We start from the raw sequence: 21,389 nt of genomic DNA on the forward strand, positions 1-21,389 counted from the left end.
GATAAAGAAGGCCTTTCAATGTTCATGTAGCTGACCCTGTATTATCCCCACATTAATTATATTTACCAATAATAATAAACCAAATAATTTCCCCCATATATTCCTCCAAACCACTACTTTACCATTTCTGCTTTCAACACAATATACAATTAATAGTATCTCAATTATTACAATTCCCTAGTTAAATAGAGCTTTTTTTCTTTTGTGTTTTAAAATCTTGAACTCTCCTCTTTTGCCCTAAATTTCCCATTGTTTGCAGTTTTGCATCTACCTTTTTTGGTGAGGAAAAAGAAAAAGAAATCTCTCTCTGCCTCATTTTATCACTTGCAGCAAAGACCCTGCTTTACTTTCAATTTCGTTTTTTCAGCATAGCTAGGGGGGAAAAAATCTGCTCCAGCAATCTGCAGCTAGCAACAGAACGGAGCCCTGAGCAAAATAGCTGAGAGCAAATCAGCTGAGAGTCGGGAGGCTGATCTAATCAACTTGTGGTAATTAACCTATGCTGAAGCTGAAAGGGGTTTTTTTCTATTTTTGCAGGCACTGGTCTAGTCATTTGCTTTCTTTTAACACTGATCAGCTGTAGGGCGGCCCTTTGAAGCCCTGCGCAAGAGTTTAAAGTTTTTTTTCCCTCTAGCCATCAGCTGGGACTCAGGAGGCAGCATAGATTGGGAATGGGCGGGGTAAGCGAACAGCGACCGGTTTGGGGGCGTGGCCAGCCAATCTTATTACCGGTTCTCCGAACTATTAAATTTTTTTACTACCGGTTCTTGAGAACCAGTGCGAACCGAGAGCAACCCACCACTGGCTAGGATGGAGGACCAATTGGTCTTTGAATTACTGTATTTCTGTTTTGCAGATTCAGACTCACTCACTCAACACATTTATCCACCCACTGTCTTGAATCTAATCCTCCCTCACTAGATAATATCGAATGATGGAGTTTGGCTGCAATTTCTGTTATCTTTAAGCAATAATCACATAAGCTTTCATATATCAATCCATGTATTTTCCATTTTAGTACTATTCAACTGTTTTGCATTGGGTATCTTTAAAATTGTGGAACCAGTTTTGCAACTTTTTTTATGTGTGGGGAACGAACTGTAGATAGGAAATGTGTGCTGCTGTTTAATGTTTTTTAAACTAATTTTTAATGCTTGCATATGTAGCTAAGTAATTATGGATATATGCATATTTACTGGACTTTTTAAAGGGAATTCAAAGCACCTCAAATTTTCCCATAGTTACAATACTATATTTTGTGGTTTCTCTCTCACAACTAATCATAATTCACACATGATCTTTAATTTTTCTCACAACTGCTAGACTATGCATTGGTGCAATGTCATTCATCCTAGAATAGAATAGAATAGAATAGAATAGAATAGAATAGAATAGAATAGAATAGAATAGAATAGAATAGAATAGAATAGAATAGAATAGAATTCTTTATTGGCCAAGTGTGATTGGACACACAAGGAATTTGTCTTTGGTGCATATGCTCTCAGTGTACATAAAAAGAAAATATACATTCATCAAGAATCATAAGGTACACCACTTAATGATAGTCATAGGATACAAATAAGCAATCTAATCATACCAGGAAACAATCAATATAAATCATAAGGATACAGCAACAAATTACAGCCATACAGTCATAAGTGAAAGAAGATAGGTGGTGGGAACAATGAGAACATTAATAGTAAAGCAGACTTAGTGAATAGTTTGACAGTGTTGGGGGAATTATTTGTTTAGCAGAGTGATGGTGTTCGGGGAAAAAACTGTTCTTGTGTCTAGTTGTTCTGGTGTGCAGTGCTCTATAGCGTCGTTTTGAGGGTAGGAGTTGAAACAATTGATGTCCAGGATGTGAAGGATCTGTAAATATTTTCACAGCCCTCTTTTTGACTAGTGTAGTATACAGGTCCTCAAAGGAAGGCAGGTTGGTAGCAATTGTTTTTTCTGCAGTTCTAATTATCCTTTGAAGTCTGTGTCTGTCTTGTTGGGTTGCAGAACCAAACCAGATAGTTATAGAGGTGGTTGTGACAGACTCAATAATTCCACTGTAGAACTGCATCAGCAGCCCAATTCAAACTTTCCCATAGTTACAATACTATATTGTGGTTTCTCTCCCACAATAAATCATAATTCACACGTGATCTTTAATTTTTCTCACAACTGCGAGACTATGCATTTGTGCATTGTCATTCATCCTGTTGGAAGAAACATCCTTCTAGGTTCTGCTCCAAGTGGGGAAACAGACACTGGAAACATGGAGACTGCTTGGAAAGATGGTTTAATGGTGGACAGGATCACATGGCTTGAGTTCCTGAACAGAAAAGGGCAGATACAGTAAATCTTCGGGTTTTTATGCTCTCTCTGGCTCTGCATTTCTTGGGGCCCAGAAAGTTTCCTGATTGGTTGTCAGACTCCCAGGGGGTGGGGGCCTTGCTGGCTGATGGTCACATGTGCTTCCCAGGTCACATGTGGTGAGTTTCTGCTGCTATTGTGTAGAGGGGCTAATCCTATCTTTGTTGGAACTTTGGCAATTCCTACTATGGCTCTGCCTGAAGGAGGCAGATCTTTGTTATGTAGAATAGACTGGCCCAGGCCTTAATGGCCCATTGACAAAGGGGGGGGGCAGGAAGGTGGGAGCTGCTTTGTCTGTAAAATATGCTTCTCATATTTCTCATCCAGGGAAATATAATATTCTGCCTTTTTCATATTTCCTAAAATATTTCACTCTTCCAGGAGAGGGGTGGGTGCTAACTTCCTACAATCCCATTACAGAATATTGTATAACCTGCTCTGCAACTTTAAAGCATGGAATAAACAAGATGTAAATGAACAAATAAGGCATTAGAAGCAAAAAATAGAAGCGGCATTGTATTGCTTTTCTATTTATTCCAATTAATTTGGGGTAATGTTTGGATGAAATCAAGGAAACTTCAGTTTGTTTCCTTAGATGACATCAAATATAACTCACAATTTAGCCTTAACTGGAGTGAAGTGACACAATTCAAGATACAAAGATTATTTTGGAAATTATGTCTTTGATGATTGTTCCTTATGTAACGGGAACTAGTATTGGGAAATACGCCTTTCTTACTCTCTTGGAAAAATGAGACATAGTTATCATATGATTATGAGGTGAATAACCCACATCTACAAATTGCTCAATACTGAAGACAAAAAAAAGTGGCATTTGTGGGATAGGTTTCCAATACTGAATCTTTCCCAATTTATGGTAACTGATGCCTTAAACATGCCCTAAAAACATATTCTCCCATATTCCCATTTGATGTTGTACATCTCATCCCCTATCCATGAGCAAAACGGTCTTAAGGCGACTTCGTTGTTATCAATCTTTTCTTCCTTAATCTGACAAGGGCAATCTCAAAAGGCATAAAACCTGTCAGCTTTCGTCATCAGTCAACCTGGAGAAAAGTCAAGCCGTTGCCCATGATTAGGGACACCGGCAATGCAGGTTGGACAAGGGGCAGTCAATTTCAAGCAGGAATTCTTTCCTGCCCACTCGAAGATGGGCGCACAGGACTTAAATCCCGACGGTTGTGCATTCCTCCCTTTTGCTCCACAGAAAAACCACAAAGAACGGAGCGCAAGTAAAACCTACAGCAAAGTACAAACATAACTGCTGAGATGTTACTTCAACCCCACGCTGCTACGGGGTGGTTTTCTCTCTCTCTCTGTCTGCTCCTTTCCCGCACTGAAATAGGCTCAATTCATTTCCAGTCCACGAGTTGTAACTTTCCGCTTTTTTAAATCGCAAGAGGGTGGCAACCGCCTTGCTTCTCCTCCCCCTTCCTTCTCTGGAGCAGAGCACGCCGTGTACTGTACTTCAACCCTGTGTCCTTGGCCTGATGATGCGGACTGCACTTGGCTTCGGAGCAGAGGCGATACCGGCCGTCGCCTTGAAAGGAAGGAGACGTTGTTCCCCCGTCCCCCCCCCCCGCCCCAGACAAGCCCTGCAGACTCCTGTGCGGCAAATTCCACCTTCTTGCAAAGGGAAGAAGGGAACAAGGGCGGCGGCCTTTTGGGCTTTTCCCGCGCGGGCTTCCCAGCTTCAGTCGGTTTCCACCGCGTAGCACCAGTTTCTGTCGGGGCGACTTCTTCCTTGCCCCTGTCCCCGCCCTCGCTTCGCACCCTCTCCGGTTAGCTTTCGACCCCCTTTGCCCTCCCCGCAATCTACAGCACTCCACGCGCCTGCAAGGGAAAAAAAAGAAAAGAGGTTGAAAGAATGAAATGGAAAAGAAAATGGAGTCAACCTTAAAAACGTGAAGCGAGCGGGGTGGTTGGGGGTGTGTGTGTGGAGGATTCACACAAACGGTGGAGCGGGTGAGGGGAGTGATGGAGTTTGGGAGACGCCGATGAAAGATGGAGGAGTAGCCTGAGCTGCTACGGGGGCGGGGGACGAGAAGCGGGCAGGCGGAATGCGAAGTCGCTGAGGCGCCGCTTGTGGCGCAGGCGGAATAGAAAAAATACCCGCATCACTTCGCCTCCGCCTCCCCTCCCCCTCTCCCCTCTACATTCTCTACGTTTGTGTCTTTGGGATACGCGTAAGCCTTTAGACCCCCTCGGATAACCAGAGCAACGATGAAGGCAGCCAATGGTCTTTCCGCGCCGCTTCTTCCCTCTGGACCAATCAGGGAGCGTCGCGACCGCAACCTTGCGGTTGGATCGGGCCTGCAGCCAATCAACACAGACAAAGAGGCCGGGAGGGCGGGGGGGGCTGCTTTTTAGATGAGGTGATCTCGTGCACCGGCGTCCTCGTGCGGAGCGCCTATAAGTACTAGGTGGAGGCGGTCGCGCGCGCTGTAGACCTTTCTGCGGGGGATTCCGGCTGGAACGGTCGGCGTGTTTTGGGTGTGCGCGAGCCTCCGGTTTTTTCTCTTTTGCTCTCCTATCCGTGCGGTCGTCATGAAGACCAAGTTCTGTAACGGCGGCGAGGCCGACCCTTCTTCCCCTCTGGGTTTCCTGCTGGGATGCGCCCCGGGCCCGGTGTTACCCCCCGCCCTCACTCAATCGCCCTCCTCGCCCCCGTCTTCCAACGCCGATGCCGAAGCGAAGGAGCTGGGGCTCCGGGGCCAGGGCCACCAACAGCAGCAGCAGCAGCAGCAGCAGCAGCCGCCTCTCGTTCTGCCGCCCACCCCTCCATCCCCGCTGGCGGAGGAGCAGCCCGATCCCCGCACCCGGCGCAAGGCGTATCTGTGGTGCCGGGAGTTCTTGCGGGGGGCGTGGCGGGGGCTGCGGGAGGACCAGCTGCGCATCACGCCCATCAGGTTAGCATCTCGCTAGTATCGGGCGGGGGGGGGGGGGGTAGGGCACGGGCCGCTAACAGCCGTTGGGTGGGAGGAGGCTCGGCCCCTTCCCTCTGAGGCGGTAGTCGGCTGGGCTTCTCCTTTATGACATTCCCCGCACGTTTGGAGTGCGTTGCCTTAGCCACGGCTTTTGGGGCGGCTGGCCCAGAGAGAGAGAGAAATAAAAATCTCTTCACCGTTAAAACGGGGAGAGGGGCCCGCGGGGTTTCGTTCAGCAAAACTGAGGGAAGTGGGGGGTGGAGCTGTTAGTTAGATCTACCTTGTGTCTTTTGTGCTCAAATGGCGGAAATAACCAGATGGCGTCAAAGTGTTCTTCGCTCCTTCTTTACGAAGGGCATTAAAAGAGCTCCAAAGGCCGTCAAGCCCATACTCCCCTGTCTCCCCAGATAGGAAGAATTGGGGTGGGTTTTGGGCGGTTATAGGGCCACAAAAAAAGGCATCCTGGAAAAGATTAATGGAAAGGGGGACAGGGAAGTGTGGGAGTGACGCGGCTTTTGGAGATAGTTCTTTAGGCTGCAGAATTTGGACAGCAATTTAATCCATGTTTGTAAACGGTAGTTTCTTTCACAAGCAGTGGTTACATGAGTCTCACATAATCTTTCAAGCAATTATGAGTCACCCCAAGGTAACATTACACCTAAAACAATCTTGGTTTTAATGCTGGAGCCAGGTTACTTTTTTTGCTTTCTTCTAAAAACATTTAGAGAAACCCAAAGAAAGTAATTGGAGAACCACCTGAATTATTTCTAATTTTGACTTCACACTTACTATTATACTGTAGAGGATAGAATGTAGAAAGACTGCCCATTTAGACTTCCTGCCAGACCATAGAATGAATAATGATCGACAGACCAGCTTCAAGCAGTATTTTTTATTCTGACTTGCAAGGTAATTTAAATTCAGGTATTGCATTAATCTATAAAGTTTTCTTAAAAGTCGTTATTAGATTTAGCCTATGTCTTCTCTCTAGATTAGCTACGGTAATACTGGAGAAAATTTGTGATACATAGAAGATAATCATAAACTCTTTTTGAGTATATATCTATTTGCAATAACTTAATGACACATTGCAATGCTTTTTTTCTGTCTAGTAAAGACATGATTACTTCAAAAATTTAAAAATGTATGACTGTCACTTTTGATCATGGGAGTATTGCATGCTTGGTAAAATGTTTTCTATTATGAAACCCTGCATATATGAGGAAAAACCTTTATGAGTTCAGATTCTTAACAATCTTAATGAGGCTTCAATACATTTTGTTTTGTTGTTAAACCCTTGAAATGCCCCATAAAATTGGTTGATTACTTTTAACAGTCACTATTAGCCACTGTCTCAAGTATGTGTAGCATAAAATGTTTTAGAGATAAATTCATAGTTTGAGGTGGCATTTTAAAGTTTGGGTCATATGGGGTGGTTTCTGGACAGTGAAGACTTGTATTGCTTCTGTCCTTTTTTAAATAAGACTGCTTACCATTAAGAGTCATTTCTTGACTGCAAGTTCCTGTAAAATGTTAGGTGCCTTCCTCTGACTCATCCCAGCACTAACTGCCTTGCATATACTGCTAGGAAAGTAAAGATTAAAAAGTGTTGTTAATTTGATGTATTGCTATTAAAATTACGTATGTTTTCAGAATTATGTGAAGTGTGTAGTTTGTTTTTGTTTTGTTTTTTTGAATATCTACTCGTAAATTATGTTTGTGCACCAGAGAGAAATGTTGAACTTTGGTCTAATCTCTTTTTTGTTTGAGTGGCAACCTTGTTAATTTAGAGCAGCCTTCTTCGCCAACAGGAAAGAGTTGAGTGGAAATTTGGTGAAATTTATTCTGCTAAAACATATTTTTTTCCTAATAAAAGCAGATTTTTTTCCAGCATAGCTGGAAGAGATTGCTTAGCCTGTCAAATCCAGCCCCTCTCATTCTAGAAAAGCAAATTAAAGCATATATGACAGATGGCTGCCCAGCCCCTACTCTGACATCTGCTTTGTTGCACCTAAATTTACATAGTTCCTACTGGAATTTAAAAAGCTTGTCTCTTTAATGCACAGACAAAACAAAACAATGCATTCTTAAAACTTTCAATGATGGACTATGTAATTAGTTATATTCATTCCTACAGTTGTGGATGTTGTCTGGGATATTAAATTACCCCACAGATTAGATTTATGCATTGGAGAGAGCAGTCCTGCTGTTGGCAGCCTTTAATACTTGATATTTGAAAAAGTACTAACTTTTTAGAGAGTGAAGCAAAATATAGAAATATCAAATGAATGGGTGAAGTGATCACTTTATATACCTTTATATCCTTGAGACTAATGATAGCACTCAGTGACTAATTTTAACATTTAAACAATAGGATTGCATAAAATCATCACTGGTACAACCTGTATCCTGTCAAAGGTACTAGTTTCATTGGCAGATTAAAAAGTAAGTGGCTAGAACAAAATTGTAGGATAGCTAAATTGAGTTCTAAGCTATAAAAAACTGCGAAGTTTATACAGAATATCAACTTTAAATGAACTTATGTTTAAGGCTGATCAATAGAGAGGATTCCCTGAAGGGAAGATGGTATGGATTATGTCATATGGAAAATTCCGTAGTTTTCTTTCATACAGGTATGGTCAAGAAAGGTGATGATTCTAATAACTAGTTTTGGTATTTATAAAATGGTTAGCTAATTGATAGACATCAAGAGTCTCTAACCTTTACTGAGTGAAAAGGTGCATCACAGGGCAAAATGTTTTGAACTAAAGTACCTCAAATGCATCCAAAATTAAGCAGTGACTCTTGTGGCATTGAAATTTGGCCAGTTTTAAAAAATGTTTTATGACATAAAACTTATCCTAAAGCATTTATGGCATAACACAAAATGTCATAAAACATTTCCTGTAGTTAATTTTTTATTGTTGGACTGTACTATATAGTTCACCATGGGCTACTCTCAAGGCAGATACATCTCTGAATATCTCTGAATTTTTAAGAACTTTTCAAGTATATACTATAGGTAATTTTCTCTTAACAACTGGTCAAATTAACAACTTCAGAAAGAGTGCATTATATCTTGTAAAGCACCCCTAAGGTCACATGATTGCAATCTGGATGTTTGGCAATCTGTTTGCACCTATGACAGGTACACTCCATAATCATGTGATCACCATATGCAATCTTTGCCAACTTCTCCAGAAAGTCAATGGGGAAGCTGGTAGGGAAGCTGCAAAGTGCTGACCCCTGCTGAGATAATTCTTCCTGTCTCTGGAAGAATTATCTACCGAAAGATTTCAGCTCACCTGCTGAAATCCAAACGGTCACTGCCCTGAAATCCTCCTCTCTATGCATCTCTCCGTCTGTGCAGGCAGAGAAAAAGATTTTATCTCCATCTGTTTGCATAATGAGCCATGCTTTGCATAGTTTAGTAACCATTTGATATTACAACAGTGTATGTATATAAAAAAGCTCTGTGACCAATTCTTAAGTTTATGATTAGTTCAGTGTCCTGCTGTCACATGATCACCATTTTTAACCTTGTTCTTAATTGTGTTTTCTAACTGCTTTTAGTCAGATGTTAATCTTGTAAACTGTCCAGAGTCACTAAGGTGAAATAGGTGGTGTAGAAATTTAATAAATTAAATTAAAATAAAATAAAATTTGCATGCCCAACCAGCCTGCGACAAGCAGACTTAATGGAAAATATGGAAGTAAAATCATAAGTGGTGATTCGCTTAATCACCAAATGGAAAATGTTGCCTGTCATGTACAGCTACTGGTACATAATTTTCTGCTTAGCAGCTGAGAAGATGGTCCCAATTGTGGTCACTAAGCGAGGACTACCTGTACATTTTTCTTTCAAGTCAAATTTCTTTAAGACTGTCTAATTTGAGATTATTCAAGTAAGAGCAACAATAGAGTGTCAACATGAAACAAATTGTTTAATTTTCTTTATATTTGAGAATTACAGGCAGGGCTTTCCTTATTGGAGAAAGCCAACTGCTTTTGGGATTCGAGATAGCTGCTTTCTCTTTCTTCCTTAGAAAACTAAGAAACACAGCTATTATGTCCTAGCTTCTGCAGTACCTGCTGGGTTTAATATTTAAACATTGCTGAAGTTACAAAAGAAAAGCACTCTATTTGTACAAAGAAACTCAAAGAAAGGCTGCTCACTTCTGCTTTTCAGAAAAAAGAAACCTTTGGAATGCTACCTGCAAAAGCTGTCTTCTGTCATGAAAATCTAGAAAGAAAAAATAGTGCTACTTTGGGGGCAAACATAGAAGTTATTGCTAATAGTCTGTGGGGCTATTAGTGATATTAAGTTGGGTGTGGGATAAATTATCCAATGGCTTTTTTAGGTGGCAAAGGTTGTACTCAAAAACTAGGCAGGGCCAGAATAGAGTGGACAAAGCCAGATACCAGGCTGTGTTTCCTCTACAAGATCATAAAATCTATCAAGACGAAATGAAAAAAAAATGAACAGTGGATTTTTTTCCTGTGTGTCAGATGCTAAATTTGAATTTTAAAAATTGTTATATGATTGCTACAGATTATCCCTATCCCAAGCACTGCTCTTATGCAGAACTGCTTGTTTTCTGGATAGTCCCTAGATTTTAGTTGCTTGCCATCTTGATTCCCAGAACATTTCTGAGCCAGATGTTGATCCAGAAATCTACACTATGGCACTGCATTTTGAAATGGCTCTAGTCTGAGGGAGAAATGGGGGAGAAGGGATTAAAAAAAAAAAACAAGGGTTGGGGGTGGCTTATTACTGGTCACTTAGCGACTATTCAGAGATATGACAGACTTACTACCTGGATTTGAAGTTTCAGTGACCACTTTCTCTCCACCCCTGGGTGCTTGGCAGCTGGCCTATATTTATGACTGTTTGCAGGATCTTACTGTTACATAACTGCATTTTATGCTGGTCTTGCTGAAAACCAGCATTTACTTCCTGTTTTCAGCAAAACTGGCCCATAGTGAACCATTAGTTTGTTTAATGACCGCTGCGTTCAATTAAAGATCATGGTAGTCACTTTACGGCTACCACAAAAAGAGTTGAAAATTCAGATCAGTTGCATGGGTGATTCGATTTACAACCATCATGATGTATGACTACAATAGGCAGGCTCCATTATTATCGTAACTTGAGGACTTCCTGTACTAAGAAATGGGAAGATAAATCGTGTACCTGATCAGTTCTTTAATTGTAAAATCTATTTTTAATAGTCTATACAACAGAATACATTATTATGCTAATGCCACTATGCTGCTATTAATGTCTTTCTAACATGTAAGTTTGAATAACAGGACCACAGTAAATATAGTACATAATTATATGTTCATATAAAATGTTTTTATTGGAATATAATTATTATGACACCAAATCAATTCTGTGCAATGATAACCGAATGTGAGTATTGTTTAAATATATTTACTAAACGAGGCCAATGATTTTATTTAATATTCTGAAATAAAGATGCCACAAGCATAATCACAAAATGGCTGTTTTGGGTATGACTAAGCATAAATGGCTGTCTTGGAGATAAAATGGGAATTCTCCCCTTTGTGTGTGTGCACTGACCTATCCATACTCAAAAAAAGAAAACTGGAAGAGACAAGCAAGAAATATGATTTGGGGTTCAAAATGGAGGCCACTAATTGAACTTGATTTTTTCTGCCTCCAAAAGGTCTTCATGCAGAAAGCTACATGAACCTAGGCACAGCAAATTTGAATTTGAATCCAAAGTTTGAGTCCATTTTTCACACTTGTTCAGAATCATATAGTCCAAATCTTACTTGAATACTGACACTCTCCTGTGCTAAATAAAAAAAATGATTTCTTTTTGTAGAGGAGGCCTCAGCAACATGCTATTCCAGTGTTCTTTGCCTGACACTATAGAGACTGTTGCAGATGAACCACGCACTGTTCTTCTTCGTTTATATGGTGCAATTTTGCAAATGGTGAGTATTGTTAGAACAATGGGGGAAATGATTTCATATTGTATTTATGAATAATATACATTTCAGCTGTTACACCTATGTTTGTTTGTTTATTGCATTAAAATATATGGGTTTTAATGTAAATCTCAAGTGTGTTTGAAATACAAAATATCTATTAGTTTTTGTCAACAATGCACATAGAATTCTTGTCTTAAGCACTTATTATTGGCTCATCATTATGCAGATCTGAATTGAGAAATAACATTGGTTATAACTGTTCACTCCCTGTCTCTGAACTGAATCATTAGCCTTGAGTAATAGTGACTTACACATTTTTTTCCAAAACGACTCTTGCAGGAAACCCATACCAAGCCTTTATTGTTGCTTAAGCAACATTACATTTTATATAAGTTTCTCCTTTCCCATGTTTCTACTTGCAGGTGTTAATATTAATTCCTTTTAATATTATATCTATCATATAGCAATATGGATTAGCCTAGAAATAATAAAAGGAAGCAGATTCTGTATAACACACAGGAGATGGCTTCCCCATTCCCTTCATCGAAAGACTTGGCCTTTGGAATAATGATTCTTTTTTTACTGTTCATTGATTTGCTTGTCAGCCACTAACTATGCTTTCAGGCATTTGGCAAAAAATAATAAAAAAACAATTATATTTCTCATGCTAAGAATTTAGTGCCAGCTAAAAGTAATTTTAAAAAAATCTAAGATACAATCAAACATGTAAATAGCGTGAATATATAAATATGTTAATGAACATTTTAAGAGATTAAATTTAGATTTAAACAATAAATATCGGATAATTTTTAAAAAATGCCTGGCACTGAAAAGGTAACAGGATTGGTGCTAGTCTCTTCCCCTCCTTCTCCATGGAAATGCTGTTAGTATGTCTACTTTACCTCAGGTGGGTATGGCATCTGGAAAAGATTCTGAAGGTACCATCAAGTAAATACAGCAGCAGGTGTTATACCAGGCACTTGGAGCGTATGTTCTTTACACTTTTAACTAGAAGTAGGAATGAACAGAAGCTAGTGCAATTATTTATCAGTAACATATTTCCACTTATTAGCCAAGCAGCTAGAAGTTGAATTGACAGCAGTTTCCAGGTAGTTTTCATAGGTGATCCTCTCTAGTGTAATTGGTTTTGGACCAGGATTGAGGTGACTAGATTCAAATCCACCTCCATTTATGAAAGCTAACTGGGCAATTTTGAGACAGTTGTTCTCTGTAAATCCCATATATCTCACAGGCTTGCTTTTGTGGAAGAATTGAAGAAGGGAGATTTATTTCCATCACTTTGACCTTCTAGGTTAGAAGTGGTTAGAGTGCAGTACTGCAGGCTACTTCAGTTGATTGCTAGCTGCAGTTCAGCAGTTCAAATTTCACCAGGATCAAGGTTGACTCAGCCTTCCATCCTTCCGAGGTGGGTAAAATGAGGACCCAGATTGTTGGGGGCAGTATGCTGACTCTGTAAACCGCTTAGAGAGGGCTGTAAAGCATTATGAAGCGGTATATAAGTCTAAGTGCTATTGCTATTGCTATTGCTATTGCTATTGCTATTGCTAGAGAAAATATAAGATATAAGCTTAACAAAATATGTACAGTATATGCAATACAGATAGTCCTCAAATTACGACCACAATTGAGCTCAAAATTTCTGTAGTTAAGCGAGGAAGTTGTTAAGTGAGTTTTGTCTCATTTTGCAATATTTTTGCCAGTTATTAAGCAAATGATTGCTGTTGTTAAGTTAATCATGCAGTCATTAAGTGAATCTGGCTTTTCCCATTGACTTTGCTTGTCAAAAGCTGGCTGAGAAGGTTATAAAATTTGATCACATGACCCAGGAAAGTGCAACTGTCATATCGTAAATATATGCCAGTTGCCAAGATCCCAAATTTGGATCACATAACGGGGGGAATATGGTATTAGTCATAAGTGTGAAAAATGGTCATGTCACTTTTTCAGTGTTGTTCTAACTTTGACGGTCACTAAACAAATAGTCGTAAAACAAGAATCACCTGTAGTTAATCCCAGCAGTTATCAGAATATGTATAGCAATGACTTAATTTATCTATGCTAAGTTTAGATTCTGATTCTTACAGCCCAAATAGGAGTTCAGTTCATTGAGGCTCCATAGAGTGAATCTGGAGTACCTTGAGATTGCTAAAATCTGTTTATGTTCTTAAGGCTCCCTTATTAAACCCATGAAATTCCATTTTATATAGACATTGCACCAACAATGGGTGCAAGTCCTGCTGCATTTTTGTGTAAAGGTGGTGTTATATCACAGAATTTACACAAGAAATATGTTCTGATTATTTAACATAAATCCCAATCAAGCCAAGGAATGTGTTCCCAAGTACTGCTTTTAAGTGAGATGCCTAGAATTGATCCAGTGGGAAAAAGAGAGGCAGAAATGTTACAAATAACCATGAAGTATTTATTACCAGTTTAAACATTTCTAATACTCTGAAATTAGGTTTGAAGTTGGCCCAAAGCCATTGCTTGTTATTTATTTATTTATAGACATTGTTGCAATCCTAAATTTCCAGTTGTTTAACTAACAGAAAAATCTATAAGGTTAACATTCATAATTGAGTACTACTGTTGTTTACTTTCTAAACATATACATATTCATAGTCTAGCATGGTTCAGCAAGACAATAATAATGCCTAAAATATTCTAGGCCTTTTGGATAGATTTACAGATTAGATAATCTGACTTTGATTGAAATAATAGTTCCTGTAATGTATCGTCCCAAGGCTGTAAAGATGTGTTCCATTACAACATTGTTCAGTAGTGACAGAAGATGTAGAAATTGTGTTTAAAGCTTGATAAATTAATGTACCATAATATAGCTTTCCTTTCATTAAGAATCCTTAGTGCAAACTTTTGATCTGGTTCTTAAAAGAGTACTCATGATAGTACTGTATTCAATTTCTTATAACTAGAATACCCCTGAACTCCAAATATATTGAAATTCAATATTAAATGCCACTTGAGTGTATAGTGAGAGTAATCCTGAGCATAATTTATTATAACTATATGTTTTGAAGCTTGGATTATGTACTGCAAACTAAAAAGTAACAAATTGAAATCTTGCAAGGCAATAACCAAAGAAATAGATCTTTGCTTCTGCTGATTTATTGCTGTGACCTAAAATACTGGTGCTAGAACTACAATTCAAAATAGCTGTTTAGTATTTTACGTTAATTTACAAATGAATTAAGTCATCGTGCTATTATTCAGTGTATAAGATTACATATTTTTTAAAAGTTGTCTGCAGAGTAAATACAAATTAGTGCCTGGTTGTGATATGCTCATTTTCATTTGAAAATATAGTGGAGTTTTCAGAACTTTAATATATATTAGCATGCATTTTGACTTAAGTACTGTAATTATAGTACTCTGAATATTAGTCTTACAGAATCATAAATTGGATTGGATTGTATTTAAGTTTCCCCAAAAATAACTTTTTATAATATATTTTCTGCCTTTTTATGAAGAAAATAATTCAGAATCTTTGGATTCAGTCCTAGTTTGGCTGCTCATTTGAGTATTATCCTATTTTTTTTTACTTGGTATTTAAGATTTTTGAAGATATCTAACTTCCTTTATTTCCATAGTGGCAGTGAAATGACTGTTTTTGTTGGTGCAGTTCACTAAGGTTTAAGTAAGCAGAGACAGTCCTAAGGTAAAACTTTCAGATTATATTGAGGGTCTCAGTATAAACATTTGTCTCTTTCTAAACTATTTTTAATGCATAAGCAAACTGATTTTTTTTTCTTGTGTCACACTTTGATCTCAAAAATCAATAAAGTAATAAAAATAAAACTGAAGCTGATGGTAATCTTATTGTGCATATTCACAACTTTTTCATTTAGATTCTTAACTCTAATTTTTATGGATAAAGACTGAAGAGTTAAGAATGTCACCTTGTATTTAATTCAAATGAATTTCTAACTTTTTAGTTAGAAGTAAAGCTTATATTACAGCTGCATTCAGAAAACAATTATTCCCATTTTCAGATTCATATCAATTCTCAGGACCAAACTAACTCTTCAGCTCTTTTATTCCAAATTTGAAAAGTGCTAATTGGAAGATACCTTACTAGCCCTTCATATTCCAACTGAAATGACATTTAAAAAAAAAAAAATGTGCCCTGCTGTTTACTTCCCAACATAGTCCAGTTTGCTTATCATAAATACAGGAAGACACAAATGTCAGTGCATACATACTGTTCAATTATATTGCTTTAAGTTGGCTACAAGAAAATGCAGAAAAGTCTTGGGATATTCCTCAGCCAACTTTTATTTTGTGCCACTATGCTGTGTAATATGAGGCTAGGAGGTAAGTTGTAAAAATTTTGTCAGCTTGTCTGAGATTAATAGAAAGAACAATATTATTAGTTGGTGTATACATCTGAAAGGCAGTTATTAAAGCAATTGAAATAAATAGAATTACTCCTTACTACTGCAAAAATGTACAAATTGCGTTGTGTAATGTTTACTTGTGGCAAAATCCCATTTTAGACAAATAAAGAGAATATGGGAGGGGGGATGACTCACGCCCTATTTTAGCAGCCAGATATTAGAATTCTGTTGTTATTACCAGCCTGTCTCAGTTTTAATAAAATAGAAAGCATTTAAGACTATTTAATGTTCACTAATCACATATAGATTGACTACAATTGCTTGGTATTACATACCTACTTCCTACTTTTTATTTGTTTGTAACTCAGTAAATATGTGGAATTCTGTAAGTGTAATGCTCCTTCACTGTTGAAATTTTTGCTTTGAATTACCTGGTAGCAAGGAATAACTACAAATGCCCATTTATTGGCATATAGAATTCCTGATAAGGGGACACTTGTTTTGTTGGGTGGCGTTAAGGGTCATCTGAGGGTAATGTACCATTTTAGTTGTATGTGCATGTGTTCTCTGCTGCAGGCTTGTCCATGCGATCGTGCCTAGAGCACTCTGGTTTCCAGGTGACAGACACGATTCACGGTATAGTATGAGATCTCTGAAGTTGGAGCATTCTCTGCTGGTTTCATTTCCTTTGGGCTCAGAGTATGAGACTATGATGAAAAAGCTTACTTTTTATAGATATTTTTGTAATATCTGCACAGTTAAATGGAAACTGTAAATGGATTGCACCATTCCGTCGTTCTGCTCCCTTAAAAGAATGGTAACTTTATCAGAAGTAAAAAGGATTAGGGATGTTCTTGGGATTTAAAAAGGCCCGTATTACTAATAAGTCCCAACATCAGAAGTTCCCCATGTGCAGTTTATATCGAGACCACAGAATAAGATACTAACTGTGAGATATAAAAATTCACTTTAGATATTCAATGCAATTCTACCCATATTTGATAAATAAATTTGATAAATAAATATCCTGTGGAGTTTCTTTGAGTGCTCCACAACAGGTCTCCAAACTTGGCAACTTGAAGACTTGTGGACTTCAACTCCCAGAATTCTTCATCCAGCCATGCCCGCTGGGGAATTCTGGGAGTTAAAGTCCAGAAGTCTTCAAGTTGCCAAGGTTAGAGAGCCCTGCTTTACAAGATAAATATGCTGACAAATAATTAAACCGGTATTTTAACGCCTTCCACCTGATTTTTTAGTGAACAGAAAATGTTATTTTTAATAAAGAAGTGAGCATTTTCTCTTTATGTATGCTTATAATTTGAGAGATTGGTGTAGGTACTCTCAATAAAATGGCTGCCATGAAGGATATGATGCCATATACATACTTATTTACCAGTAAGTGATAGCTCCCATACATCTCTCTACAAAGTTTTCTATCCCAGTTTTTTTACAGAGACAAATGGTTGAATTTCTAAGGAAGGCATTGGATTACAAGTGTTTTTTCTATATTCATTTTCTAAGAAGAGCTTGATTTTTTTTATAGTAATTAAACATTACAATTAAAAAGAAAAAAACTAATACAAACTACAAGAAAAAAAAGAAAATGTGCAGAAAAGAAAAAAAATACTTTAAAAAAGAAAAGAAATATATAAAGAAATGACTTTACTCTTCTCTTCTCTTAAAATACAACAAATGATCTCTTCTTCCAGTATCTCATCTCTTATCTATAAACAAATCCTTAAAACCTCCTCATTCAGTCCTGGTCAGTAAGAATCCATTAAGGGTTACCAGAGATGACAACACACCTATTTTAAGATAGATTAATCTTTAATACGTTTAAAAGATGTCCTACAACTTGATTTGTTTCATTTTTTCCCCTTTCTTTTCATAAAATCCTTCAAAGTTTAACACCATCTCATTTATAAATCCAATATGGGAAAGGTCCCAAATCCAAGCCACTTTTTTGGTTTGGTATTTGTATATTCCCCTTTAAATATTAAGACATAAGCGACTTTCATTTGTATGTCCAATATAGTATCTTATTCCATATCATTCTTGTATTGTGTCATTTTTAAATGCACTTTCAGTTCAATCTTAGTCTTGCCTAGTAAAACTTGTTCCTATTCCATAACATCTTTTGTCTATAATGGCAAACACTCTTAAAATTCACTTCTGTGTCCATTGTTCCCAAACATTCTTCAGTGCATCCAGTGTTCAAGTATTTTGCTCCATTCTGTAATAGTAAATCAAATTTAAATGTTCTTCTCGTTTAATTGTAATCTTTAGTACCTTCTGTTCCTTTTAGTTTGCACCCGTCAAATTCCAATCCTATCTTTTTTAAGAATTCAAAAGAATAGCATTTTCTCATGGAAAGTATTCTTATAATTAATTCCTAATTTTTATTTCAAATCCATCTGGATCCTTAAGTTTGTAACTTTCTGAAAGTCAGAGTTCTAATCACCCATTTGCTGTTTATTCCATAAGTTTTAAGTCCTTAAATTTATTTCATTAATGATTGAAGGAAACTCACTGGATGCTACAAAACTTATTAAACCAAAGGTTTCTAATACAAGTAATCATAGACTTACAATCATTCATTTAAATGATTATTCAGAATCACAATGGCACTGAAAAGAGTGACTTATAACTGGTACTCACACTAGTCACAGCATCGTCACAATCACATGATCAACATTCAGTTGCTTGGCAATTGACATATTTACGAGGGTTGTCATGTGATTGCCATTTGCAGCCTTCCCAGCTAACTTCTAACAAGCAAAGTCAAAGGAGGAAGCTGGATTTGCTTAATGACACCTGATTCACTTAACTGCAGTGATTTGCTTAATAGCCGTGGCAAAAAAGTCATAAAATCAGGCATGACTCACTTAACAACTGCTTCAACAGTTACCAACAGAAATTTCATTTCCTATTTTGGTTGTAAGTCAAGGACTACCTGTAGCTGTATGGTAGTTAGCAAGCAATATATTCATTTTAGCAAGTTCACATGCAAATTGGTTGACTTTATGAAAATCTGTTAAGCAGCTCATATACCCAAGCAGAAAGCATGGATTCCTAAATATATACTTATACTACATAGGTACACATCTCAGGCATTTGCACTAGTACATCAGACCATAAGAAGCATCTTGCAACAGTTTTTTTCATGAACTGTACAGTAATGCTTTTTAAAATTCTTGGAAGTTGAGAAATCAGGCTACTTTTATGCACACAATATGTAAACTGCAATGTGATTCTGTTGGTCTGATTATTTTTGTTTCAGGAATTCCTGAAGCAAATTTTCAACAAATCAATTTTATATTAACCCAGGCCATCTATATAATATCGGCATATGACTGCTGTAACGTAAAATGATGTAGAACTATTCAGCTTAATGGTTTTTCATTCTTTTCAAATATACTAAGATGCAATTTTGAAACACCTTAATTTTAGATTACATTTTTATAAGCAAGTCCCATTGATTTTAGAATGTCTGTGTTAGGCATTATTTGTAGCTTACAGTATACAAGACTATTGTACAGTTCTCTTAATGAAAACTTTTGGATATTATATTCCTCCCCCTTTTTTCTTTAAATTAAAACTCAGTCATGTTAACTAGGTTCATTATGTGCTTATTTGAAAGTGGCAAATACAAAAATACTAGCCAGTTTCCATATTTGCATGATCCAGGTAGAGGTAATCTTTGACTTACAATCATTTGTTTAGAGACAAATGTTACAATCACACCAAAAAAGTGACTTATGACCAGTCCTCATATTTATGACTCTTGCAGCTTCCCCGTGATCCAAATTCAGGTGCATAGCAACTGGAACATATTTACAACAGTTGCAGCATTCCAGGGTTATGTGATCTTCATTTGCTACCTTCCCAACCAATTTCAATAGGGAACCAGATTCAAATGATTCATTTAACAATTACAGTGATTTGCTTAAGGATCATGGCAAAATAGGTTGTAAAATCGTTCAAAACTCATTTAGCAATCACCTTGCCTAGTAATGGAAAATTTGGTCCCAATTATCAAAGACTATCTGCAAGTTAAAATAAACACCTGTTAAAATTCTGAGGAAAGCCTCTCTAATCCAGTTTGCTTCTGATGGATTGTACTATCAAAAAGGAGCAATAAGCCAGAAATACCTCTGGTTAATATATAACTTTGATTGTTATTCAACAAGTAGACAGTCAGTGATTTGTCAGTTAGTGGCAGTGACATAATGTTTGCATAACTTTTCTATTTAATATGCAGTTCTAAGCTTGCCTTTGTGAATATTCACAATAATCTCTGCTTTAATTAAATATAATTTTATAGAAAAATGTATGAGTATCTGCTAATATAGTATTTTAATGGAAATACTTTATTCTAGACAAAAGTTTTCATATTGAAGCAATTGAGCAATTTTGTAGCACAACTCTTGAATTGGTTATTCATTTGTTACATGGTAGAAGTATGATGCAAAATAAAAACTGCTCAGTTCCATTATCACCTTTAAATAATTTTGGTGAAAGGCTTTCTGTAGGAGTCTTTAAATGTAGTTTGGTTTTAAAACGTGTGTTATTAGAAATACAATATTGGAAATTACATTAAAATGCCATATATGATATATTCAATGGAACTGGAAATGGAACAGGCCTATGTATTTCATAGCTTTGAAAGCCTTAATGGATTACAAAGCTTGCATTTTTTCTGGAATTTAAAGCTAGTTACAATGAAAGCATGTGCCATTGAACCAGACATTAATACAAAACCAAAAACATTAGAACATGTTTAAATATAGATGTTAAGAAACAACTGCTGTCCACCAACTCTGAAATTCCTTGATCTTTACTTTGATTTGCTTAAATTGCCTTGAAACATGACTGGTGATCATATATACAATGTATTAAAATATTGTTACTTTACAGTGTAAAAGACATCTGTCAACAAATGGTTACTGGGATAAGTGAGTGCCTTCTTTACCTATACAACTAGATAATGCTTCCGCTAGATTTTGTATCTAGTAGTTGCTCCTGTAATAATTGGTTTATACTGTGATGCTAGCTTTATATATGTTAGTAAACCTAGTTAGTGCTGAACCCTCATTTATATTCCAAAATCAGGATGTTCTTGTGTACCTGGAATATTTGGCAGACAAATAGATGACTACATATAGTATATAATGGTCTTGTCTGTCTGTTATCCTAGGCAGATTTACACAGTGGAGTTCAATGGCACATCCTTTTTGAATAATTTGAAATGATACCTCATGTTAATGAGAGGAATTCCATCAAAATTTCTGATATTTTGTAAGATAATTGTTGAATATACATTCTAAATATAGCTGGCCTTCCTGGCTCTCCTTATTATGGTGGCTACAGATTGATTCATATTAGTTTTCAATGTCTCATTGGAAATGTTGGCTTTTCTCATTCATAGAGGTCCTGTAATAAAGGAGGATCTGGACAGGCTCAAAAGGAGAATGATTTACAAGTAAGTACTGTCTTTGCTGAATTTCCATATCTGATTAGTACAGTACATGCAGGATAATTGCTATCTGCTTGTCTTTTATCCCTGTCTCCACAACTGTTTGAATATGCCTTCTCTGTTGGAGGTGGGAAGAGCTTAAAAAAGTACATCTGTAAGAGTAACAGAGCTAAACTAACTTTCTTTGGCATAGACTCATCTGTGGTATATTTCTCTTCAATAATTTGTCACAAAATCTGCTTTCAGTTGATACAAAACTTA

General features: G+C 37.2%; 1 protein-coding gene across 2 annotated transcripts in view; it reads left to right on the forward strand.

Moving 5' to 3' along the window:
- The first annotated feature begins 4,838 nt into the window (after window positions 1-4,838).
- CHKA (choline kinase alpha) overlaps window positions 4,839-21,389 on the forward strand; it is a 44,461-nt gene continuing 27,910 nt past the window's right edge. The window contains exons 1-3 of one of the 2 annotated variants that reach the window (XM_070932528.1): window positions 4,839-5,294; window positions 11,168-11,279; window positions 21,081-21,134. In XM_070932528.1, the coding sequence (XP_070788629.1) occupies window positions 4,933-5,294; window positions 11,168-11,279; window positions 21,081-21,134 (528 nt within the window). In that variant the 5' untranslated portion in view covers window positions 4,839-4,932. Of the gene's footprint in view, window positions 5,295-6,159; window positions 6,222-11,167; window positions 11,280-21,080; window positions 21,135-21,389 lie in introns of those variants that run through there. The other variant, XM_070932537.1, reaches the window with a different exon arrangement.

The sequence above is a fragment of the Pituophis catenifer genome, unplaced genomic scaffold (genome assembly GCF_029215685.1).
Source record: "Pituophis catenifer annectens isolate HBS135680 unplaced genomic scaffold, rPitCat1.0.hap2 SCAF_1, whole genome shotgun sequence".
NCBI classification, from domain to species: domain Eukaryota; kingdom Metazoa; phylum Chordata; class Lepidosauria; order Squamata; family Colubridae; genus Pituophis; species Pituophis catenifer.